Source organism: Pezoporus occidentalis, unplaced genomic scaffold, assembly GCF_034315485.1.
Source record: "Pezoporus occidentalis ecotype Australia unplaced genomic scaffold, CSIRO_AGI_Poc_V1 ctg9, whole genome shotgun sequence".
NCBI lineage: Eukaryota > Metazoa > Chordata > Aves > Psittaciformes > Psittacidae > Pezoporus > Pezoporus occidentalis.
This window is the reverse complement of record NW_026916262.1, coordinates 4,110,113-4,135,989: the sequence shown is the minus strand read 5'-3', so window position 1 is coordinate 4,135,989 and position 25,877 is coordinate 4,110,113. Positions and strand designations below refer to the sequence as shown.

The 25,877-nt window shown below is 39.8% G+C and overlaps 1 protein-coding gene across 1 annotated transcript in view; it reads right to left on the bottom strand.

The window, feature by feature from the left end:
• The window catches only part of COL28A1 (collagen type XXVIII alpha 1 chain), a 73,566-nt gene extending 50,715 nt beyond the window's left edge, over positions 1–22,851 (bottom strand). The window contains 6 exon segments of the mRNA XM_062605002.1: positions 310–354; positions 1,917–1,985; positions 2,076–2,120; positions 3,261–3,287; positions 3,982–4,023; positions 22,645–22,851. Coding sequence (XP_062460986.1) covers positions 310–354; positions 1,917–1,985; positions 2,076–2,120; positions 3,261–3,287; positions 3,982–4,023; positions 22,645–22,851 — 435 coding nt within the window.
• Positions 22,852–25,877: the final 3,026 nt, after the last annotated feature.

Below are 25,877 nucleotides of genomic sequence, written 5' to 3'. Positions count from 1 at the left end.
TATGGATGCTACCATATAAGAGGAATTTAGCAAGTAGGAGTATGACAGGGCATGATTACGCTCTACAGGTAAGAGGAGAGCTCTGTAGTTGGAGAGCACAAGTGGGCCACACACACAACTAAATCTGAGCAGATTTAAGCAGCAGCAGCAACAAAGGTTTTTTCTTTGAAAATTATTTCCAAAAGACAAAGATTTGCTAGATTCTGCTGTACTGCTGCCTCATGCACCAATCACACTGCTCTCCGCAGAGCTGACAGGTTGTATGTAGAAGAAATTTACAGAATATTTGGAAGCTTCTAGTTCCCTTACCTGAGGCCCCTGTGGTCCCATAGGGCCAAGAGGACATTCCAAACCCTAAGGAAAATTAAGATTCAATTATCAGATGAATAGGAAATTTTAATTATCTGCTTTAAAGTATCGAGAATTACTGTGTACCACTCATACCTCTGTTTAAGCGTTTTCTAGGTAGTTTATTCTCTCCAGAGCACTACTATTCTTGTTCTGTATTCAGTAATTCCCTGTTACATTCCATCCTCAACATTTGGTTAGAATAATTTTCATATACTAAAAACATTGTGGATAGCTACTTAACATCCTAGCTGTTTAATTAACCAGTTCTTATTTACTATAGGTATTTAAATTCAATTTCTAGAAGTATATTAAATACAGAATTCTTAAAAATATCCTGCAGTGCTTACACTAGAATAACTTCAGTTAACTTTGTCTTACTAACTCAAAATCCTGATCAGTAGCACGTTAGAACTGTACTAATAGTTCACCAAAAAAACCCACCCCACATTAAAATTTCATCAAAAAAAAAAAAAGGCAAAGAGACACTTTTTAAGTCCATTAGCTATTTCTGATTATTTTGTCCAGTATTAAAAAAAAAAAAAAAAATCATTTTGTTCTACCTTCTGCATTTGTAAATGTGAAGTTGGGAATTCTGGAAGTCACTGCAATTTTCATTTGTTCACTAAATTCCTGAAGTCCATAATCCACTATAATCTCTGATCCTCTGCAGATGGCAAACTGCTTTTTTTTTTTTTCATCACTGTCCTCAACAGAAGTGAAACAAGCAAATTTCCAGCAGCCCTATCATGTGTTTTCTACATCCAGATTTCTTGGCTGCTTTGATTACGTTCTTTGCCAACATCTGGACAGCTTCTGTTTATCTTAGTAGATGTTTCACATAACCTGGTGCTATCTCTCACATATTGCCTGGATAAAGAAGTTATGATCTTTATTCCTCTGAGAAATGCAACTCTTTCTCCTTTTACATTGATATTTCAGCTTTTCCTGACTCGCTGCCATTTCAAATCCCAGCATCTCACAAGATATTATCAGTATTTAGGTTTTTATTACAGTATAACGCCTCTTCCTCTGCTACAAATACTGCTGCTTTTGGTATTTCCTAATTCCTACTTGAAATCAGGTAAGATAAAAAAAACTTTTCAAGTTGGTCTTTGATAAAGGTAAGTATAACATGGATGTTAAAACTGAAGAAATGTGCTTTACTGAAACGATCAATTGCAATCCAGTTGGTAGTGCTTAACTAATTGCAATCCAGTTGGTAGTACTTAACTAACTACAAATAATTGTTTTGTAGTACTCATACAAACCTGCTTTATGTGAACTCAAGATACATTATTATTTCACTCAGGAGTACATTATCCTTCTATCTTTCAGAGTGCAAAACACGCGAAAAATCTATAATCACTTTTATCACTTCTGCACATCAGGTTAAAAGAGGAGGACTAGACAGAAGTCTGAATGCATATCAGCACAGATGGGCTGGTAGATCCAAAAGTTATTTGGGTTGTGTAAGAACCTGCCCCTCTTGTAATATAACTTCATACACTTGAATTGAAATTAACAATTTAAAGAAAAAAATCTGGTGAGCTCTATAACATGCTCACGGTCCATTGTAAGCAGGGCTTGGCACTGATCAGGACAGCTTTTGTTTTAGTTAAGTGACTACATTTCTTCTGCAAAAAAGTAAAAAAGAATATGTGAAATTACGTGTTTTTCCAGTATCATCATCAGTGTGAATCAGTTCAAATAACAATTATACTTACTTTTTCCGCTTTTGTTCCTGGGGATCCACATTCTCCTCTTTCACCCTTTATAAGAAATCAAAAGGTTAACAGTTAAACAAGATGTTTTGATTACACTATATGCATTAAAGACTGTGCAAGCAGTTCAGCAGCACAAGAAGTTTAGCATATTCTGAGGGCCTGAGAGTGGCATCATTAAATACGGTCTGTAGAAGATATGATCTGCTCTACTCAAGAGAAACACATCTTCTCCCTGAGAATGCCTACCAAATTTCCAACCTATATCATAAGAGGATAATACATTTAATATCTAAAAAGTTTTGCTTATTTTTCCACCTCTCTGTGCTGCCTCTCTATATTCTGATTTCGTATGTTTGATGTCTGAGATTTCCCTAAATGACAACTGTGCAATTGTATGAATGGAATGAAGAAAGGGAATTACTAATGTGCTCCACTGATGAAAAAGCATGGGTTCCACATACGAAAAGTAAACATCTGAGTCTACTTTTCCTATTTCCATGAAATGTTTCAATGAAATGAATGTCAATAAAATCGACAAAAGCACTTTTCTAACGAATACAAACATTCAGAGAAGCACTGCTTTTATTAACAATGTTAAGAAGTAAGTGTCTAAACCAAGGAAATTCAAAATGGGATAGTCTGTTTCTGTTCTGGCTATGACGTTCCAGCTTGCTGAAATAAATTTCAGTTCTAGACTCTTGAAAGTTGTTGTATTTTTTTTTTTTTTTGGCTTCTTGGAGCAACTATCTAGAGATTTTATTTTATTTTTTTTTTAATCAAGCATTAGCCCTTACAGGTTATAATTAGCTTAAAAGTAAACTTCCTTGCTGTAAGTTTTTTGAAAGATAATGATTGCCATGTCTATTTGTAGTGTTTGCAGTAAACGATTTCATATTTTTCTACTGAATCTCTTGTTCAATCCTCAACTTTCTTTTTCCTTCCAGAAGCTTTATTTCTGGTATTTGACATTATTCTTTTTCTATTTAGATTACATTTTCTGATTTTTTTTTTAATTTATTTTTAATTCCAACAATCCATTCTACAAGAATCTACGTAAATGATGAATTTACTTGTAGGGATTGCATTAGGAGATCTCATATCAAAAACAGGAGATAGGCTCTTCTTTCCATTCTGTTACATACACTGTCAGCAAGTGACACTACTTCTTTTCAATAAAAATCTTACCTTTTCTCCCTTGTAGCCAGGAGCTCCCTATTAAAAGATTAAAAACAAAAAAGGGGGAAAAATCATAAAAAATAAAGCAAAGGCATAACATACTGCTAACTTAACTAGGAAAAGAACCCACAAACCAGTATCCAGTAAAGAATTATGTTTCAGAAATTCAGCTATTCACAACAAGATAATATTTCTCTAGAATCATTTAACATATAATTCCCTGAAAATTTAGATGTATACTTTTTCCTTTATAGCTGTAAATACACCACTTAGTTTGCCAGCCTCTTAGCAGATATATGCTAACACTTAAAGGGGACTTTTAAATTGAATTAATCTATGTTAACCTTTCTACTGTGAATCAACAAGAATTCAGGCTGAGAAAGATCAGATCCCAGAAGCCACTGGAGGACTATCTACATGTTTTAGTGATGACATTTTCAATTCTATCTTCGGGATAAATCTAACGCAAGGTGATACAAAATCACATAGTTCAAAAGTTCCTTTTGTCAGTGGCATCCCATCTCTATATGTAAGCACATAGTTAGGCTGTTTCTGTCAGTATAGGTGCTTCCCTAAATCAGAAGTTAGTTCAGGTTCTCTGAATAACTGAATAAAGTAGGTGTGTGAAAAAAACAAAAAATTGCAGCTCAGCGGAACTAAACTGTGAATCAGGGTCTGGAAGATAATCTGAAAAGACCAAATGCAAGCTAGATCTGTAGTAGCCACATACCTCTTTATTTTTTTCCCCATGATCTCCTTTTTGAGCATCGCCCTGTTGGAAGCAAAGGAATAAGAGTGAAATATGTATTCTCTTTATCACTATTACACTAAAACAAACAAAAAAAACTTTTAAGGAGCTAAAGTAGCTTTTTGTTTATGAACTCACACAGTTCTTCCTCCCACAATCAGGGACACATGATTCCTGAACATTAACATAGAAAACTCATCAGCTGTTATTAGATGACTGAAATCCTGAGTCATCAGAGCAAACCCCCCTGCTCCAGAGATTTGTGTATTGTTAAAAAGCTCTGTGGAACTTCAGAGAGCCTTCAGCTAGGTTCAGAGACCTCTGCTGTCAGTGAAAAACTAGGATGATAGGCAGTGTTAACTTGGTACCAGTTAAATTTGAAATTTTTCTCTCTCACTTCTAAAGCAGTTTGCTATAAACATCTCACAGCAAAAGTCAATTTTTTACATCATATTTTAACATACTTTGATATATTCACTTCTATGGTTTGCATAAAACCAGACAGAAATTTTTTTGATTTTTCTAAATTTTCTTTACCTTGTTTCATTTTAGTCCTGGCTCACCTTTTTCCCCTCTGCCCTGAAACAAAGCAGGAAAATGTTAATACTATTATGAGGATAAAATTCTCCAGTTTCTCTAAGACTGCATCTTTAGGGACAGGCAAAAATAGTTATAAATAAGCTTAGGTGGAAACCCACACTAGGTATGGCGTGCATGACAATACTTTCACAGCTAAAAAAAAAGTCTGGCATTGTAAGGCTTCTGTGATTTTTTAAAAATTAATATTCAATGATAATTACATTTTCTACAGAACATTTGAAAATCTAGCCAGGAAGGTGTAAGAGAAAACACATGCAGTTCCTCCTCCTCACTTTTCAGTCACCTATCTGATTATCTCAGCATAAAAAAAACACCTGTCCACAGAACAGCTTAGTGTCAATATTCTGCAGCCCCAAAATAAAAAATTATTACACCATTATTCCTGTTTGGAGAATCATGAAGGTGGGAAATGGGAAGCTCAGTGTGTATGTGTGTATATATAAAAAATACATATATAATAGGTTACATCTAGCCATTTTGGATAAAGTAACTTAAAATCCTTGGATCTTACATTTGAAATGGAAACAGGGATTTTAGTTCCAGATGCACATTATCCAGAGTCAAGGGGCTGGATGGTAGGCCTTACTGTCATAACCTGCTACACATATGGTTGACCAGTTGCCTAGGGTCTAGGGAGAAAGGCAAAAACCTCTCTATGTACTTTAGTTGTCTCTGGGGAACTAGTAAAGATACCAAAAGGATCAGAGAGGTCACACACTGTCTGAACTCCCACTTCTCTCTTCTTTACCAGAGCCAAAAAACAGTCATGTGTTGAAGTGTCACAAAATAAATGAGCTGGAGGCAGAGTTTCAGAACTTTCCTCAGATATGCCATCACCCACAATCTTCTGAATCTTTCTCTCTTAGGATCATAGAATAGTTAGGGTTGGAAAGGACCTGAAGATCATCTAGTTCCAACACCCCTGCCATGGGCAGGGACACCTCACACTAAACCATGACACCCAAGGCTTCATCCAACCTGGCCTTGAACACTGCCAGGGATGGAGCAGTCACAACCTCCCTGGGCAACCCATTCCAGTGCCTCACCACCCTCACAGTAAAGAACTTCTTCCTTATATCCAATCTAAACTTCCCCTGTTTAAGTTTTAACCCGTTACCCCTTGTCTATCACTACAGTCTCTAATGAAGAGTCCCTCCCCAGCATCCCTATAGCTCCCCTTCAGATACTGGAAGGCTGCTTTTACACAAATGGAAACTGCTGGTGTAAGTAAACCTGTATCTAATGGACCTTTCTTCCCCATTGAAGGATTCAAGAATAGCTTTTTGATTTGGGCTTCAAAATAATGTACTTATTTACACATAGTGTTCTATTACCCAATAATATATTTCAAAGATAGCATATGATCATGGATAGATCTTTTTTTTCTGAGCTCTTGTAACAGTGGCCTTTCACAGTGAATCACTATGATAAATAGCTTCTTTTTGCAATACATGCACAGCAATGTCTTACTTTTTACAGACATAGTAACCGATTTAAATACTATGCAACATTGATGTCAATGATTAAAATTCAAACTCTGGAAGCTTTTCAAATGAATGCATACTTACATGTCTCCTTTCGCTCCCTTTTCACACTCACAGTTCTTCTGCATACACTACAAGGTGAATAGAAACATGAAAGAGAATATTTTTCAAATGTATTACTTCCAATTTTAAAACAAAGCCTCTATTTTTTCCTAGCCACAACTAGACAACATAAAAGTGGAACAGCAATAAATAAATTATCTTCTTTTATATATATATTTGTTTTATAATCAACATTACACTTCTGTATAGCCCAGTCAAAATCAGTTGCTTGATTTATTTATAACAAAACAAAACAAATCTGTTACTACTGCAACTACAAAGGTTTAAGGTTGCATATACATAGTATATAGTAGCATGAAACCATACATTATTTTTGGACCATACTGAGGTTGCTATTTCTTTCTAGTGAGATGACTAATAAACTTGCATGTGCTGTTCTAGTCCTATTCCACTCTGCTAGGAAGAGTTCCTTATGTCTTACTGTTGATACTTCTCGCTAATGAACAGAAGTTGTAGATTTCTCAGACGAAGAGACAAAAAAAATGGATGAAAGTTAAAATAAAAGCAACCATGGTTGAAACTGTACTCAGGGAAGGAAGGTTGTTTTCTCCCGGAGTGTTGTTGTATTATAGAAGCAGACATCAGGAGATCTAATATGAATAACAGTAACTGAAACACAAAACTCAAAAAAACTACCTGCTTCTGAAGAAAGGCTTCTTGAAAAAAAAAGGAAAAATATTACTTTCATACAGATTTAATTTAACAGAGTACTAATTTCCAAGGTTAATGGTAAAGAATGTGAATACCTTCATTCCTTCTTCACAGTGGTAAGAACCAGTCCATGGAACCACTCATATGAAAAAGGGCTCTCCAGCAGAAATAAGGGGCTACTTCATGTATCCCATAATGATCAGAAAACAAATGAGATGTAATGAGACAGCTATATAGGCATACTAAGGAGCAATGCTAACAAGGGGCATATGAAAAGACTTCCTAATGAAAGGTCTTACTAGGGAAGGCCCGACTAACATAATGTAGCAGAAGGACTTCGTGATTTTATCAGCCTTATGATAAAAGGAACAAGTTACTTCTGAAGCATTATCATATGTTCAGAGACATACTCTGTGTGCTGGAAAATACCCTTTCCCTCCAACAGTGATCAGTGCAGCTGAGCTATTATTGCCCAAGCATACAGCTCCTTGGAGACTGGCTGGGAGGAGAAGCTCCCTCTGTCCTGACTCCTGATGTAGCAGAGACATCCTGCCTCCTCTTGTAAGTGGCTCTACCCTGCATCTAGATCCTTTATAGTCCATTATTGCTGTTTAGTTGGCCAAAATGTAAATGAACATAGGCAGGCACTTAGCCAGGGCTGAGTAGGAGCAATTTTATTAAAGTGACAGTGTCAGTCTGGGAGCACAAGTGTTTTCCCATTCTAAAAAACTGATCTTTTACATTTAAAAACTCAGGCAATCTGCATCTTTACCCATCTCCTTGCCAGACACACCTCTTGAGCTTGTCCATGTTAAAGCTCCAGCACTGTCTAGATCAGAGATGTGGGATTAATACATTATAATTTGTAAGCTAGAACTGAATTCTGACCCTATGGAAGACAACCTAAAAAAATCACTGCTATGTGATTAAGCACTGAAGCGTTTCAGTTGCAGATTAAAAATTAGAAATTATTTGGCCATTTCAAAACCACGTTTTAAAAAGATAGTTTTGACTGAAGCAGATTTTTTTGGCAGAGGTCAAATCTTTCAGCAAAAATGTAGGATTGAAAATGTGCAAACAGTTGTTTATTAATGATCCAACAGTACTGAATAGCTTTAAAAAAAATCTGCTTAAATGCCATGTAAGCTGCACTCTGTAACTTTCCTGAAGATAGATTTTCTAGACTTGAGATCACCTTGGTAGCTTATCTCTGGGACACTACTTTTAGACATATGCACCAAAAATAGATTCAGTAACTAATTCTATAGGACAATAACGCTGCCTATTCATTGCTTTTTGGTGTTTGTAAACTCAAAGACTGTGGGTGTTCTTTTTGTTCCAGCGCCTGATAGAAGTTCCACAGCAAAATTAATACCTCTCATTACATAGAAGACACTTTCAGTACAGCAAGTGGCAGGCAAAACTTATGAATTGTCTTACCACAAAAATATGAAAGTTGAGGCTTTGCGTTCTCTGTAAGTAATTTCTCCTTTTTCAGTTTTGTAGGAAGAGTGCATCTGAAAGTTGCAAACGCAAAGAATAAAGAATTTCAAACTTTCATTTTGGTATTGCAAATTTAGTAAGTTTATTTAGTAGAAATAGAGTGAACACCCTGCTTATCAATTGCCATTGGTAAGTCCTTCTTGAAGGCAATCAACTTTCCAAAAAAATGCTAAACCACATATGTTTATCCTGCACCAAGCATAGCTCTTACATGGCATGCCCTTTGGAAAACTGTCACAGCACAATATGGTAGAGTGTAAATACTTGCTCTCAGAGAATTGCTGGTCTCCTGATCAAGAAATTTCATTAACAAAGTTGATAGTTTGCTATGATCCAGATTTAATTATGGGGAAAACAGAAAAACAGAAAAAAAAGAGAATACCTATAAATCATAAGATTAACATTACTGTTGTTTTATACACTAAATGAAAAATGGAAAATATTAAAGTCATTTAGATATTCCACAAGCCTAAGGCAACAAGAAGGGCTTCTATAAGTACATTAACTAAGTAGCTAACACTAGCCTTCTGCGATTATAAATCCACTGAACTACACTTGCAGCACCCTACACCCATATAAAACCAAATCTATTAAAATTAACAGGGGATGTTTTCCCTGTGGCAAGCTAACAAGGTGGGGAAAACTTTTTTCCCCTCCTGCAGAATCCTGAGTGCCTTTTTCCTAACCTACATGAATTTCATGCAGTCAGTCTTTGATTTTTTTGGCTACTTTCTATTGGAGTTAAAATAAAGATACTAATTTTTTGTGCCTTCAAGAAAAAACAGGAGCCATATAGTGAATGCAGCATTTGGTGGCGTTTACCACCACCAATCCCTGTCACGTACACACATGGCAAAGAGAGGCCAGCCCTTACCTAAGCTTCCTCCATCAAGTGATCAATCCAGGTGAACTCATGGCCTTAGTAATCAGAGATGAAGGCTACAAACCAGACGCACCATTTGCTAACTCTTATCAAATCAATGAGAAAAGGCATGGGTGGCTGGTAAGGGTGGTGGGAGCAGTGAGGACAGGGAAGAGGAATGAAGGCAAGAAACTTAAGTAATATGGGAAGGGAACAGAAGCACTGCAAAAGAGGACTCCAAGCACTGGAGGAGTACCTGGGTGCACTGCAATAAATAGAAATATTAGGAAATCTGAGGTTTCTGTTGTATGGGACTCAAAAACCCCAGTGCTAGTTTCATTGTTTATCAAACAGCTTGCTGTATTGGAAGGCACGTTTGACAAATCTGGATGTAAATGTTATATTATTTTTGAAGGAAGTTAAAACAGTTACGAGCAACTAAGGAAAGAAGCACTCCACCAAGGAGAGCAACGTTCTAGAATTCAGATCATCTTCAAATTCTGCAGTATGAAAAACTACAAAGAAAAAGAAGGAATTAATTGAATTTCACTAATCAAAGACTCTTTTTTTTATTTATTTTTGGTACAGTTATGGACCCTGATAGCAATGTTGTTTAATGTCCTATAGGATAATAGGGTTTCTCCTAAATCAAATAATTATTGTAATGTATAATCTCCCTTGACAAAAATGCTGAAGCAAAGTGTGGTGTTTCATGAATCACTGCTACTATAAAATGGTGTAGATAATCGCACTTTCCTGTCTCTTTTCAGTTCCCTTGTATAAAACTGTACAGAAACCATACTTATTTTGCTTTTCATTTGGTGTTTAAATACCAGCAATGGAATATGCTAACTAGGAGCTTTTAATACAGGAGATGATAATACAGGGATGTTTTAGCTATTGCTGAGCAGTGCTTCCACAGAATCAAGACCTTTTCTGCTCCTCACCACACTAGCAAGCAGGCTGGGGGTGCACACAGCCAGGACAGCTGACCCAAACTGACCAGAGGGATGTTCCATACCATATGATGTCATGCTCAGCAATAAAATTAGGGGGAAGCTTGGGAATCTTTGTTGGGATGCTGCTGCTCAGGGACTGGCTGGGCATCGGTGGTGAGCAATTGCTCTATTTGCATCACTTATCTTTCTTGGTCTCACTTTGTTGTTTTCCTTTTCATTACCATAATATTTTAATTATTAAACTGTTCTTATCTCAACCCATGAGTTTTCTCACTTTTACCAATTCTCTGCCCCTATCCTGCTGGTGCAGGAAGTGAGTGAAGGCTACTTGGTGCTTAGTTGCCAGCTGGGGTTAAACCATGCCAGGTTGCATGTGAGAGCTGTACATCTGCCATATGATTGTACATTGTACCACTTGCACACAGAATTGTCAGTTTGTGCACATTCTGTTAATATGAGAGGAACATACTGCTACCAGAAAAACATCACGCATGTCACCACTGCTAACGCTCTTTCCGCAGTGGAACCAAAGAAATATTAGCTGTCCCAGCTGCTGCAGCCTGCTCCTGAAAGGTGTCCTGATGTAGAAACTTCTACGTTATCTTCTGTCAGATGATGGATGAGGATGCGTCACCTCCACTGAGGTTAACTGTCTTCATTAAATAAATGTTGACTTTGTCATACAGACACTAAAGGATTTCAATGGAATTAATCTTTTATGTTAAATATCTAGTAATGCTGTATATAAATGATAATTACTGGCAGCATGCAGCATCTCTTGGATCAGCCACAGTAGTGATAAGTAAGGACTGAATTAATAACAAATTAGTCACATGGATCACTCATAGTGTTTACATACTTATCCTAGATAAAGGCTTGTAAACAGCCTGTCTATCCATCCTGGAACTGATCATCAGCTGTAGAAGAATGCTTCTTCTAGCAGTTGTCAAAGTTTATCTGCACTATGCACCAAAGCAAAATTGAGTGAATGGTATCCAGCTGTGTTCAAAGATTTCTTCCTTGTTTTGGACCTTGAAACGTGATTATCTGGCAGAGATCAGAAAATGTTAACATTTATGGTTTTTAGATGTAACAATTTGACTGGTCAAATGCACACAAAACTTGGTAGTTCTCAGAAACATGCAGTATTCAAACAGCAATGGATTTAAGTTTGGTTGTCTTTCTTTGGCTAGAAAATCTGTAGATCTGTTACATGTTATATGTAATTGGTCTCTGGAAACAGCCTAAGCTCTTCTTCACTACTTACTGTGTAGGATCTCGACAGTTCTGCTACAGGACTGTAGATTTACAATTCAGAGCTTTATTTTTTCCTCTAGTCTTGCCAGTATACAGTTTCATAACTTTATATTTACTTAGAAATCAAATCTGATGGAAGTAATGCCTCCAGATTTACAGAACTGTTTCTTACACTACTAATACTTCCTGCGAAGCTGTTGAGTACAGCAGTGTTTCAATGGCTGCACTCAACCACATGCTCTTAACCACATGCTCAGTGCATCCAGCTCCCAGGACTACTGAATCTGTCTAAACGAGCTCATTACGTGACCATACTAATGCTCTGGTCTGCAACACAGTTTTATCTGTAAAGCTCATGTTGCTGTTGAATTTTGAGTTAAAAAGCCTTTAGTTTGTGCTTTCACATAAAGTCATCTCTTCTATTGGAAAAAAAAAATAATGTATCAGCCTTCTTTCCTGGTACAACACCTATCCTCCTTGAATCCTTCCCACTGGTCTCATTATTACAACTTGAAAATACTAAAGAAGAAATAAACAGAAGCAAAGAGAGCTGACAAAGATAACAGATAACTTCTGTACGAAGACAGATAAAGCAAATTATTATTCTGTAGCTTGGAAAGCCACAACCAAATGCAAATGTGGTACAGATCTATAAAACTATGGGAAAAGGTGAGTATTCTATCGTACATGAATGTCTTACGCCAAAGGACTTACACTGTGGATCAGTTTGGTTGATGATGTTAACCAAAATTGCCTTCCCAAATTTACATTTCCCCCTCTCCCAAGTATGCTTTTCTCTTGATTAGAATGACAACAGTCACTATAAAGAACGGTAGACTTTTTTTCTGGCTAGGAGACATAGCTAATTGATGCAATTTGAAGTATTTTTAACAGTTTAAGAAAACACTGTTCCTAGTACTGGACATATACTAATTCAGTGCCATTGTTATTCACACACTCTGTAGGTAAAGCCATGATTATATGTCCTTTGAAAATCAGATTGTAATAAACATATCAAAATGATCCTTTAGTTGCTGAATTCAGTTTATATAAGATATAAAGATATTTCTGCTATCTAAATCCTGCCCTCTGGTGTATCTACGTGATAATGCATAACGATAGTATTTCATACTGGGTAACTCATTCAGCATTTAATCAGGACACAGCCAGTAAATGAGGCTACTGTCTGGCCAAAACATTTGTCCCCCTGTAGAAAGAGGTAGAAGCTAAAGACAAAGATATTAAAAGACTAAGACACAATGCTTCAAGGAGGGAGGATATCTCCTGGAAGAAATAGGTTCGCTCCTTAGTTCCTGTCTGATCCTGAGAAACAAAAATACTCATTTCACACATTCCTCTCTCAGATACCCAGATTGGAAGTGCCAGAACCTGACACATGGATCTCCTAAGCACTACAAAGTCAATGAAAGCTGAAAGTCATCAGTAAATGTATCAGCAAAGCACAGGTCAAGGTTATCAGATAATTCAAATTAGTTTTGCTGTGTCACTTAGGAACATAAATAATGCTGCCCTTAGAAGTGTTCCACATTATTACTTATAAGTGCATGAAAACAGAGCAAGGATTACAACAGTAATTGTTCCAAATCAGATTTAATTTAATCCCTGACATTCTGGCTCCTAAAATTCCACAATCCCCAGGCTCACACCCTTGTCTCTAAACAAAAAAAACACCACCCCAAACAAACCTTAAATTTAGAATAACTTTTGTAAAATGCTTGACTTCACTGACAGCTTAAAGAAAAGATGACCAAAGTTTTTTATGTGTGGTGATCACATTGCCTGTTGTGTAGCCACTTTGTGGCAACAAAAAATTATCAGTTTGAAAAAGTATTTTGATCAGGCTCAGCAATGAGGAACCTAGTTAGAACACAGTATATTTCACCTTCAATCCTTTAAAGAACCCTCATAAAGCTTCTGCACTTCAATTTATTTTTTTAAGCGCCTGGTTACAATAAGGCTGCCTATTGTAAGACATGATACAGTTCAAGGGGATTTCTCTAACTGAAGAGTTGCCTTTTCTTTCACGAGTTTCTCTAAAAGAACAGGAGCTCTAAATGCATAAAAAAGCTTGTCCTCAGTCACATATAATACACATAAAATCATGGGATTTGTTCACACCTTGGGATACCTCTGGTCCAGGATTCTGGATACCCAAAAAGATAACGTAGGAGAGTAATTTCAAACTTTCATAGATTTGATTTTCAATTAATAAAATAAAATTACTACCTTCTGAAGGAAACAAATGAGTCTGTGAAAGTCTTGCTGTCTTTATTTCAATTCCCCTTGCTCACATTTCTATGCATCTCAGTGAATAACTAGGACAGCAACAACAACTGATACTAATGGAACAAGTGAAGTTGAGAGGTTCTTGCACTCTTATCCAACCCTACGTTGTGTCATAGGATGCTCTGCTGTCTAAAAACAGCCACCTTCCTTATTCAAAAGGCTTCTTCTTTGGAATGCTACAGTCAATGAATGTTAAAGGTGAAAGACCTGATGGGCCAACTGGACCCTCAGAACACTTTTCACCCTGAAAATACATGGCATTTGAATACACTAACGTGCATTAGGATTTTATTATGAAATTGTACAAAATTAAGTGATAATCACAACATATACAAGGAATGAAATTATGACCTGTCCAATGAAAAGATTTTTCAGTACAAATACTAAAACCTAGGGGAAATAGTCTTGTAACCTGTACCTACAACTTTTGCAGTCACACTGCTGAATCTGTATAATTTGGCATATTTTTAAGAGGACACACATTTTTCAAAGACAGACAGAAGTTTGAACCACAGCTTCAATCTCTATGTGGAATTAATGCTTTCTCCTACCTAAAATCAGATAAACCAATATTATTGGGTATGCATTACAGCATGGAGAACTACAGCAGCACATCTGAAACAGTCTGCTAGGCTCTACCAAGCAACAACTTTTGCAAGTTTAAGTAATCATAGAAACATAGAATTACCAGAAGTAATGTGTCTGACAGCAATGTTAGACTACATATTTTTTCTTTTTTCTGTAACAGGAAGAGCAGCGGTAGACTTACATAACTAAACAAGAAATTGCCATGGCTTTAAAATGTCAGTGTTTACATTGTGTTGCAACATGCAAAACTCCAATAGTATTTAGGTGTTATGGTTCCATATTCCTGAAAGGATTTTCCAGTTTGGCTAGTCCTCTTTGGCCAGGCATGACACAAATAGAAAAAATCTCAGAGACAGAGATACACTAAAATAAAAGCCAGCCTTCCAGTAATCAAACATGGAAAAGCATAAAAAAGTCATACAGAAAAAAAGTTTTCCAATTATATTAAAAAAATACCCCATTAATTAACCTTGGCTGTTAGTTAACATGACCTGCCATGAATTGACCTGCCATGAATTTTAAGAGATTTTTAAAGAAAAGAAGCTTGAAATAGAGTTTCCATTGTACAAAGTCCCTACAGGATTAAAAATTCTTAAAGAACTCACAGACTTGTACATAAAGCCAACTTGGAATAATTGGCAGTCAGAGTTAAGTTACAAAACCAGTAAATCCATAAGGAGAAATTGCTGAAAATAGTTTGAGATGCAACTGCATGAAACCATTCCTCACAGATGATATTAGAATTAAACAGATCTTTTTAAGGAATATAAAAGCGACTGCTCAGATGCATAAGCAATGTCTAAGAGGACAGAAAATATATGTTTAAAAGAGACTTGCCAAAAGTGAAGCTGAATTCCATACTTAATGATTTTTTTATGGATAAATTTATATAGCCATATCAATTACATGGAGTAGAAAAATATAAAAAGCAGCTATTATGCAATAGTGATGAAGAGATTCACAGTCATCTAAGTACAAAGTCAAAGCTAAACAAATATTCTGCATTATTTATAAATAAAGATATTACTACTGGACAAAGGTTTAAATGTACAGCTACAGGAAACCTAAAAGTGGACCAGTGTGGAAAACAGAAACAAAGATCCAAGAGCTCAGAAAGCTCATAAACTTCTGAGAAATTCACAGCACCACTCATAAAATACTTTTCCAGCAATTTGAGATCAACACAGGAAATATCATTTCTGGGTATGGTAGAATGATCAGTTATAAAACCTGTACGTCCCAACAGTTCATGTGATCTAGTAACTGACACAGTGGTCTCTGAGAAGGTGAAATTCTTTTGCATTCTTAAACATTAACTAGCTCTTGTGTTTCCATTAATCTTACTTGGTACTTCTCATTAGAGTAACAGCATTTAGTGGTTAAAAATGCAAATTTTCATTTTTTAATTTCTCTGAATCTCTCTGGCAGTAGAGAAAGAAAAAGCACAGAAAATTTGTCTTCTGTATTTCATGTACCATCATCAGGATGCAAGAAATGAGTAAGATGTCAGATTATCTAAACTGCTGATTCCACAATGCCTAAAGAATTTCCTTTTAAAATCAAAGTTAGATTGTGTCACTATCGTAAGTATTAACCAAAGCCATGTCTCATAATTTCATATGGAAAAATGTTAGGAATACACAAATTGAAGTTCATCTTTGTTATAAAAACAGCTACCAAGTGTTTATTGGAAACATACAAAAAAGTCACTACGTCTTACTTCGATTGTAGCAGAGGAAGTAGAATATTGAAAAATCAAACAGGTAAGAATAAAAATACAGGCTGCCAATTTTGCCTTGATAAATAATATAGACTACTGTATTTGGTTAAAATTTTCCATACATTTTGGACTACTCTATTTATGAAAATAACTGCTGAGTCCCTAAAGATTACTATTATTACGGAAAAAAATGCTGGTTTTATGAGGAAAAATGCATTTAAAACGGGAGGAATATAGAATGACGTCTAAGCCAACTACTTGTGGTACTATTAGACCACATTTGTGCCTTAAATTAATAATCCTGTGAATATATAACACATGAAATGTTGTTTCTTGGATAAGCCAAATTCTCCAGTATGTTTAGAGACACAAAAAACAGCCAACAAACATTAACACAAATGATGGGAAAGGCTAGTCTATCCATGTGTTTTTAAACTAAAGGCACCAAATACAGGGGGATTACTGGAAAGACAGAAAACCAGTGGTTTATGTTTTCTTCAAAAGGTTTTGCAAAGCTATATAAATGTTGGAAAGTCCATTATGTACTGTAATTCAAAAATTAAAGTAGGGAAATACTTAATAAGGAAGCTGAAGAGTATATGTTCCTTTGATTTCTGAGAATAGAAAGAAATATGAGAGGTAGCTAAGTAACTAAGACCCTGACTAACAGTGCCAAAGCACATGTTAAAAACATGACATTTAAGTATTTCCCAACCAACTATCAGCCTTTTATTTGAAGAAATCAGAAGGATGCTCTTCAGCGAGAACCCGAAGTTTTCCAATTCAGCTTCTACTTTCTATTTCAGAAAATTTAAGAACAGTTAATAACAAGTAAAAGAGAAAAGGTAAAAGTACACATCTAAATGGCTTGCAGAAAAGCAGGATCTGAAATCCTAATCACAAAGGACCAAGGAAATATCCTTTTTTTTTTTTCCAGGTAATTTATAAACACGAAGAAAACTTGATTACTGTGAGTGTGATCAAATACTGAAACCAGTTGCCCAGACAGGAGGTGGAGTTTCCATTCTCAGAGATACTCAGATGCAACTGGGCAAGATCCTGAGCAGCCTGCTCTAGCTGACCCTACCTTGTGCAGAGGCATTGGACTAGCTAATCTCCAGAGATGCCTCCTAAATTTAGACGTTCTGTGATACCAGGCCACTGAGAAACTAACCTGTGTTTCAGAAATTTCACTCAAAACACAAAAGAGTTTTTGTAAGAGTACCTCATTCCCATTGCAAGTCCTCATCAGCCATTTGGGTTCTGTCACTGACTTCTAATGTATATCTAGTTCACCTACTTTTCAAGCATGATGTAAAAATCATCATTTCTGATCTTCCATGAGTTACATTAAAATGCTTACCATCCCTTTCTCTGTTAAAGACACAACAGGTCTGACAGCAGGACAAACCATGCAAAAGTACACCACTACACAGAAGCAAATGCTATAATGAAAAAATAAAGCAAGACGGATTTTTGTCTTCTGAAATCAAAATCGAAGACCTAGCCATACAGGTGTGAAAACAAGAACCCAGAAATAGCCATGCTCCAATTTGGATGTCTCCCTGTAAAAAAAAGGTTTGAGATCAGTTAATTTGCTTGCAAGAAGAGAAAAACAGAAGTACATGGCTTAGGGTAGGCACACTTACCTGTTTAATACATTGGTTTAGGGCTGACCAGTAATTGAAACTGTTGCTAGCTATTTTAACAGCTTTTCAATCCTAATAAGTTAATACCTAAGAGACATATAAAAAACACCAACATACTATGTAAAAGTCTCTTACAACTCAGAAAAAGTGTTCCAAATAACCACTCTTTTATGAGGCATTTATTGGTCTTTATGGAATTATGAAATTTACTAAAATGTAATTGCTTATGAATATATAAATATAAATTATTTATTGAAAGGTATATTAATTTACTCATTTTTACAAATTCATTGGGGATGAACTAGATGACATTTACAGGTCCCTTCCAAACTAAACTATTCATTGCTGCTGAGATCAGTACCTCCAGAGGGGAGCCCTGAATCCCAGAGTGACAGGGAATACAGCGTCAAGAAGCCTGAGTTCTGAGAAGCGAAAACCACCGAGTGAGCCTCAAGCCCTCGCCAGGCCTTGATCAGGAGCCGGCACTCCACTGAGGTGAGCAGTGACTGCCAGGGTTGTCGTGAATGGGGCGACAACTGATTGGCAACTAGTCACCAGTTTTAAAAACCCTCAGCTAAGCATCATGTAAGGGTACTGTATAGAGGGCAGAGATTGAGAGATTGGCCACAATTCCCCCAGCACATTTATCCAAGCCCTTGAAACGCAGCATGACCGCTGGTCTCTCTCCCATAGGCTGATTACTTGGGTGGTCTGGAGTGAGGGGGGAAAGGGACAGTCACCGAGTTTCTCATTGGAGATGTTGGTGCAGGCTGCAGAGGCCTGGGGTGCATCACGCACAGTATGACCTGCCACTTAGAAGAGGTGACTCTCCAGCTGCAATCAGCGCTGGGGCAGGCTCACAGTGAGTCCTGGGTGCAGTTCTGGGCTCCACCAGTTAAGAAGCACATGAAGCTCCTTGAACACATCCATAGGACAGCAACAGCCAGTGGCAGGGTTGGAAGGCATGTCCTGTGAGGAGTGGCTGAGGACACCGCATTTGTCTAGTTTAGAGAAAAGGAGGCTGAGGAGTGACCTCATTGCTCTAGACAGCTTTTCCCAAGTAGGGGAAATGGAGAGGGCGCTGCTGATCTCTTCTCGCTGGGATCCATCGATAGGATGCGTGTGAATGGTGCAGAGCTGCCCGGGGAGGTTTAGACTAGATACTAGGAAGCATTTCTTTACCTAGAGGGTGGCCAGAAACTTCAACAGACTTCCTAGAGAGGTGACCAATGCCTTATGCCCATCAGTGTTTCAGAGGCATTTGGACAACACCCTTAATAACATGCTTAAACTATTAGCCAGCCCCAACGTGGTTGAGCAGTTGGACTTGATGATCACTGTAGGTCTCTTCCAACCCCATACAGGTCTAAAGGAGAGTGTATGTGGGGTGCAGGCCTACTGCTGTCAGGGTCCAGAGGCTGTTCATAGGCCTCAATGCTTGGGACCGGCCTCCGTGGGGACCTGCACTGCAGTGGCCCCTCAGACTTAAGTCAGAGCTTGTCGTGAAGAACTATATGCATATCATAGCTGTTCTGTTCCATTCCATTCCATTCCATTCCATTCCATTCCATTCCATTCCCGGCACTCAGGGTGAGTGGTATAATGATGTGATCACTATTTACCTGAAATCAAAAGGGGTTTTCAGCACTTAAAACTCTTTCAAAGACAGAAATCAGACGCAAATCAGGTTACAGGTGGAAAGGGTATTTAATTTATTTATAAATATATTTTATTCAGTTTGGTTAATTTTAGTCTAGTCTAGATGATATTTTCTTGTTCTAAATCTCCCAGAGCTGATGCTCACAAGCATTAACCTGATGCCCATGCATAGCCAGCAGCAGGCTGACGCATCCTTCAGTCTAGCTGGTAAAAACCTCCCTGGCAGCCTGACAAAGCAGCAAAGCCAGGACAGGAGCGGTGCCATGGTGGAGCAAGAGCAGTGCGAGAAAGAACCCAGCCAGAATGGGCCAGGGAAGACCTGACAAGGGGGAGTGCTCAATGCAACAGAGAGAAGCAGCAAGTCCCAGGGCCACGCTGGGGTCACCCTGGCAGTGCAGAAGGCTTCCTTCCCCCTTGATGCGGGGCACTAGGGCCACCTGCGTGGAGCACGAGCAGCTGCCTTTGGGCTACCAATAACCCAAAGGAGCCCCATGGAGGGGCTGTGCTCGGCTGTGGAGGAGGCAAAAAACCCCGGGGACACTTGCTAGTCCACCTGGGGGAAAAAAAGCCTTCCCCCCCCAGCTGCAGGACATGAGGGGCCGCCTTCGTGGTTCATGAGCACCAGGTGATAACGCAGAGCACCAGGAGCAGAGGAGCCCTGACAAGTGGTCTTGCTCAGTGATCAGAGGAAGGCAAAAAACCCCCGGGGACCAGTGACAGTCTGCCCTGGGGGAAAATTCCTTCCTGACCCCAGCACTGGTGATCGGCTACTCCCTGAGCATGTGAGCAAGACCTGCTCCCAGTCCACGGGCTGGTTATGCCTCTGGGGGGACAAGGGGACGCTGGCACTGCCTGTTCTGCCTCTACCTGGAGCCATCTCAGGGGCTTCCAACAACAGCAAAATGCCGCTGGCCTGATCCAGCCTGGGAGCAAGAACCCTTCCAGTGCCGGGTGCTGGCACTATGACATGGGGGTGACGGGGCCCCCGCAGCCCTGCTGCTGCTGCCTCTTCACCCAACGTGCCTTGGAGAAAGGCCTTTGGGGTGCTGGCCCTGAGGCAGTGTCTGTGCCCAGGAAGCCCAGGGGGAGGACCCTACCCATGGTGGCCACACACTGGGTCCAAGGTGTCCCTCTAAATTAATCCCTATGTCCAGACTGTAACAAGAAAGGCTTTTAAACCATGTACAGTCATTTGAATGCGGTGAACCCAGAGGTGAAAGAAAGAAAGAAAGGGGTTTTGGTTCCCTCTGCATGAACATCGCAGAAATATAGAGTGCACACAGGGTTTCCTCACCATTCCTTACCAATACACCATGTGGCAGTTGCTACTACGCTGCTTATGGTGAGGACTTCTTCTTGGAAAGAAGAATTTCAGAAATCTCTTCTGCATTTGTTACACAGGGTGTTTAGGTATTTGCCTGTGTTTATTAACATTCATGTGCTTGTTCTGGGGGCTTACCTCCTGTATTAGTGCTTGAATGCAACACCTCAGTGACTGCTGCCTAATTCCATGCTCTTGATAGCTCAGTAAAGTGTTTTGATCCCCAATTTGATTTAAAACACATGAGCTGAGCAACTTTCCCCTGAAACACTCAGGCAAAACAAGTAACTGACTCAGTTGTGTCGAATAGTTTTAAAAACCCTCAGCTAAGTATCATGTAAGGGTACAATTGTATGAGACCGAGGTCAGGGCTTGTCATGTAGAGCCCTATATTCTGTACCCCCACAATGCTCACCAACAGGGAGGGGCTGGTTGTGAATATGATTTTCCAAGGCAGCCTTTGCTATTGCAGTCATGAGATGGTCAATTCGAGATCCTCAGGACAGTGAGAAGGGCATACAGCAAGCTCACTGCCCTGGACTTTAAGAGAACAGTCTTTGGCATCTTTAGAATCCTGCTCAGTAATATTCCATAAGATAAAGCCCTAGGAGGCAAGAGGGTGCAAGACTTCTGGTTGATGTTCAAGGATCACCTGCTACACGCTCAGGAGTGCTGCATCCTGACTAGAAGGAAGTGCAGCAGGAGGGCCATGAGACCTCCATGGATGGATAAGGAACTGCTGAGAAAACTTAGAGGGAAAAATGACACTTATAAAAGGTGGAAGTGAGGACAGGCAGCATGGGAAGAATATAGGGATGTTGTCTGGGAAGTAAGGGACCAGGTCAGGAAAGCTAAGGCCCAGCTAGAATTAACCTGGCAAGGGATGTGAAAGATAACAGGAAGGGCTTCTGTAGATATGCATTAAACAAATGACAGACTAGGGAAAATGTGGGCCCTCTCCAGAAGCTAAGGGGATGTGGGAGGTGAAAGCGATAGGATATGCATTAGGAACACTCTGGGAATAAGCTATGAGGCTTTATAAACAAGCGAGCCTTGGGGTGATAAACCAGGATGTTGTTGTTGTGAAGGGCTTGGGGGTGCTGGTTGATGAGAAAATGAACATGAGCTGGCAGTGTGTGCTCGTAGCCCAGAAAGCCAACCGTATCCTGGGCTGCATCAAAAGAAGTGTGACCAGCAGGTCGAAGGATGTGATCCTGCCCCTCTACTCTTGTGAGACCTCACTTGGAGTACTGTGTGCAGTTCTGGTGTCCTCAACGTAAAAAGGACATGGAGCTGTTGGAACAAGTCCAGAGGAGGGCCACGAGGATGATCGGGGACTGAAGCACCTCCTGTATGAAGATAAGCTGAGAAAGTTGGGGCTGTTCATCCTGGAGAAGAGAAGGCTGCGTGGAGACCTCATAGCAGCCTTCCAGTATCTGAAGGGGGCCTATAGGGATGCAGTCCCTAGTGACTACAGCCACTAGGGACTGTAGTGACAGGACAAGGGGTGATGGGTTCAAACTTAAACAGGGGAAGTTTAGATTGGACATAAGGAAGAAATTCTTTACTGTTAGGGTGGTGAGGCACTGGAATGGGTTGCCCAGGGAGGTTATGAATGCTCCATCCCTGGCGGTGTTCAAGGCCAGGCTGGACAGAGCCTTGGGTGAGATGGTTTAGTGTGAGGTGTCCCTGCCCATGGCAGGGGGGTTGGAACTAGATGATCTTAAGGTCCTTTCTAACCCTAACTATTCTGATTCTATGATTCTAAGAGGGTGAAACTGTCGTCGCGAGAACAGAGGGTGATCAGCATTGTGATTGGACTATTTACCTTGGGGATTTTTTAAAGAAGCCAATGAGATTGAACGTGGTGCACTCGTGCAGGTTGTAAAAGTACCGAAAAAGGGGATAAAAGGGCTTGACTGTAATAAAGTTTACTTTTGGTCTGAGTCTCAGTATCCTCACCAGACTGAGTTCCGGTCTCAATACACCACAACGGGAGTTCTGGCTGCCCGGGATTTGGAGAGAGGTGAGGTTCTCAATGAGTTCTTTGCCCCAGTCTTCACTGGCGAATGTTCTGACCACAGCATCCAAGTCTTGGAAAGTAGATGCAGGGACTGTGAGAATAAAGACTTTAGGGCCACCATAGGAGAGGATCAGGACTGAGATCATCTTTGGAACCTGAAAGTGCACAAGTCCACGGGACCTGATGAAATCCATCCGCGGGTCCTGAAGGAGCTGGTGAATAAAGTTGCTAAGCCACTGTCCATCGTGGGACAAATCATGGCAGTCAGGTGAAGTTCCTGGGAAATATAAACCCTGTTTTCAAGAAGAGGAAAATGGATGACCCAGGGAATTACAGACCAGTCAGTCTCACCTCTGTGCCTGGCAAAATCTTGGCTCAGATTCTCCTGGAAGGCATGCTAAGGCACATGAAAATCAACAAGGTGCTTGGTGACAGCCAGCATGGCTTCAGTAAGGGGAAATCCTGCCTGACCAATTTGGTGGCCTTCTATGATGGGGCTACAGAACTGATGGACAGGGGTAGAGCAGTTGATGTCATCTACCTGGACTTGTGCAAAGCGTTCAACACTGTCCCACACGACATCCTTGTCTCTAAATTGGAGAGACATCAATTTAATGGATGGACCACTCAGTGGATAAAGAACTGGCTGGATGGCCACATGCAAAGATGTGGTCAATGGCTCGGTGTCCAGCTGGAAACCAGTAATGAGTGGTGTCCCTCAGGGATCGGTGTTGGGACCGGTCTTGTTCAACACCTTTGTCAGTGACATGGACAGTGCGATTGAGTGCGCCCTCAGCAAGTTTGCCGATGACACCAAGCTGTGTGGTTCGGTTGATACGGTGGAGGGAAGGAATGCCATCCAGAGGGACCTTGACACGCTTGTGAGGTGGGCTGATGCCAACCTCATGAAGTTTAACCATGCCAAGTGCAAGGTCCTACACCTGGGTCAGAGCAATCCCAGGCACAAGTACAGGCTGGGCAGAGAAGAGATTCAGAGCAGCCCTGGGAGAAGGACTTGGGGGTGTTGGTTGATGAAATGGGGAAATTCCCACTACTTGCTGTTACAGTAAATGATTGTATTCTGATACTTTATAGATGACAAATGCTTGTTTCATGATTATCTTTTACCAGTTTTCTGGAAAAGACAGACCAAGAGATTCTACGTACTGCTTTCCTGGCTGTTTTTTTTTTTTATGTTCAGGCCACCTTCAAAACATTACTGGAATAACCTGTTATCTGATAAAACAATTTCCTTGGCCTCTTATAGCTTCTTGGTAGGTTGTTTAATACATTTTTTGCCTTTCTTATATGAGGTATTCAATACTTTCTCACTAGACTGATGTTTCAACTTTTTTTTATTTCCTAGAATTCCCTTATTACTAAAAAGATGCTACAAACCCCAGGGGAGACCCCAAACTTCCCATGCCTTCAGAATATTAAGGACATGTGAAAGACATTCCTATCCTTTGACAAAATTTGCTTTCCTTTTTGCTCTTTATTGAAATAATTTTCTTAATGACTGCCCTGTAGGAACTTACTTACAAACATTTCCATTTTGTCTTTGGTATAATATAGAGACTGTAAGGAAAAACACTCAGAATTGCCATTGACAGGATTTAGGTATGATCCACATGAAAAATTTGTGCAGTTACAGTAGTATCTATTTTTAAGTATTTTTTTGTTGCAGAAGTACAATAATTTTGAGTTTATCCTATACGTCTAGGTAGGAAGCCTTCAGCTGTTCTTTCTCTTGGCATGTTTCTGAGATTAAAAAGTCAAATGAAGACTGACTTGGCATCTGCAGGGTGTAGATTAGACTCCATATCCATGTATAATTCCCATCACAGAGTATATTCAAAACCAGAGATGCACCAAAGGACACATCTAGAGAATGTGTGTGGAACACATCTGTATAATTATTGACAGACTGAGTATTTCCCCTTTTAAGGTTGCCTAATATTTCCTATTTAAGACTGTTTTTTGTTGTTTATAGTTTTATTTAAGTTTAAAGATAGAAACTGAAACTGTTTGTGCCAGATGTTTTTCCAGCTACATTTTATCCAAAGCAATCCAGTCATTTCCAAGAATAAGGCTAATGAAAAACAGATTGTTTCCTTCAGTCAAAATCCACATATAATATTTTAAAGCAGCATAGTACACTTCAGAGAGTAGAGAGACAGAACTTAAGGGGAGGAGAAGTAAGGTGAAAGAGGGATATACTTGCTGTAGTTCTTGTGCAAATCTACTTAATTTTGTCCAACCTGTATGCCTTTAACAAAGGTCATCTGCACCCACTTATGGAACACTTGGGTTGGAAAAGAGAGAACTCGGAACAGAGGGAAGGTAGAGGGGCTAAGTGCAGATAGAGCTGAACGCAATGTCAAGAGAGCTGCTGCTATCAGAGATGTGGCGTGTAGCACCCTGCACATTCCTGCAGTGGAAGGACGCTGGAAACCAGCTATTCGCAGGGCAAACAGGCACCCAACGGCATGCTCCAGGCTGAATGTTTTCTGAGGTTTTCTTCACACCGGTCACAATTTTCAGTGTAAGAAATACCGTCCAGTTGTTACCTCTTACTTCCACCCGTGTGTAAAAATTGGTATTGCCGCTGTTAGCCCCTTTTCCACCTGTTGGAGTACTTATCAATGCTAACGTTTTAACAACAAGCCATGGAAGAATGCGACATAAAGCAGTAAGAGTGTTGCAGCTGCCCCATCCCTGGCAGTGCCCAATACCAGGATGAACGGGGCTTTCAGCAACCTGGTCTAGTGGAAAGTGTGCCTGCCCACGGAAGGGGACCGGAACTGGATGAGCCTTAAGCTCCCTTCCTACCCAAACCCACGCCAAGCCTGTGACTGCGATATGAAACCAGCGCAGCCTGCAGTCACCAGCTCGCGGTGGGACCGGAGCTCGTTCACTCCAGTTCCCCGGGAGGGTGCGCGCTGCGCTGCGCACCGCCACGCCCCGCACAACCACTGCCTCCACAGCCTGAGCACCACCCGAGCACGGCCCCCTCTCGGAAACCGCCACGGCACTGCGGGGGCCGCGCTCCGAGGCCGGAAATTAGCGCGCCTCCCCCCAGCGGAAGGCGCTCTGCGGGCCACGGCAGCTCCTCTTCCGGAAGTAACGTTCTTTTCTCCTCCCTGTGCGCCGGAAGTGTCGCTGTTTTCCC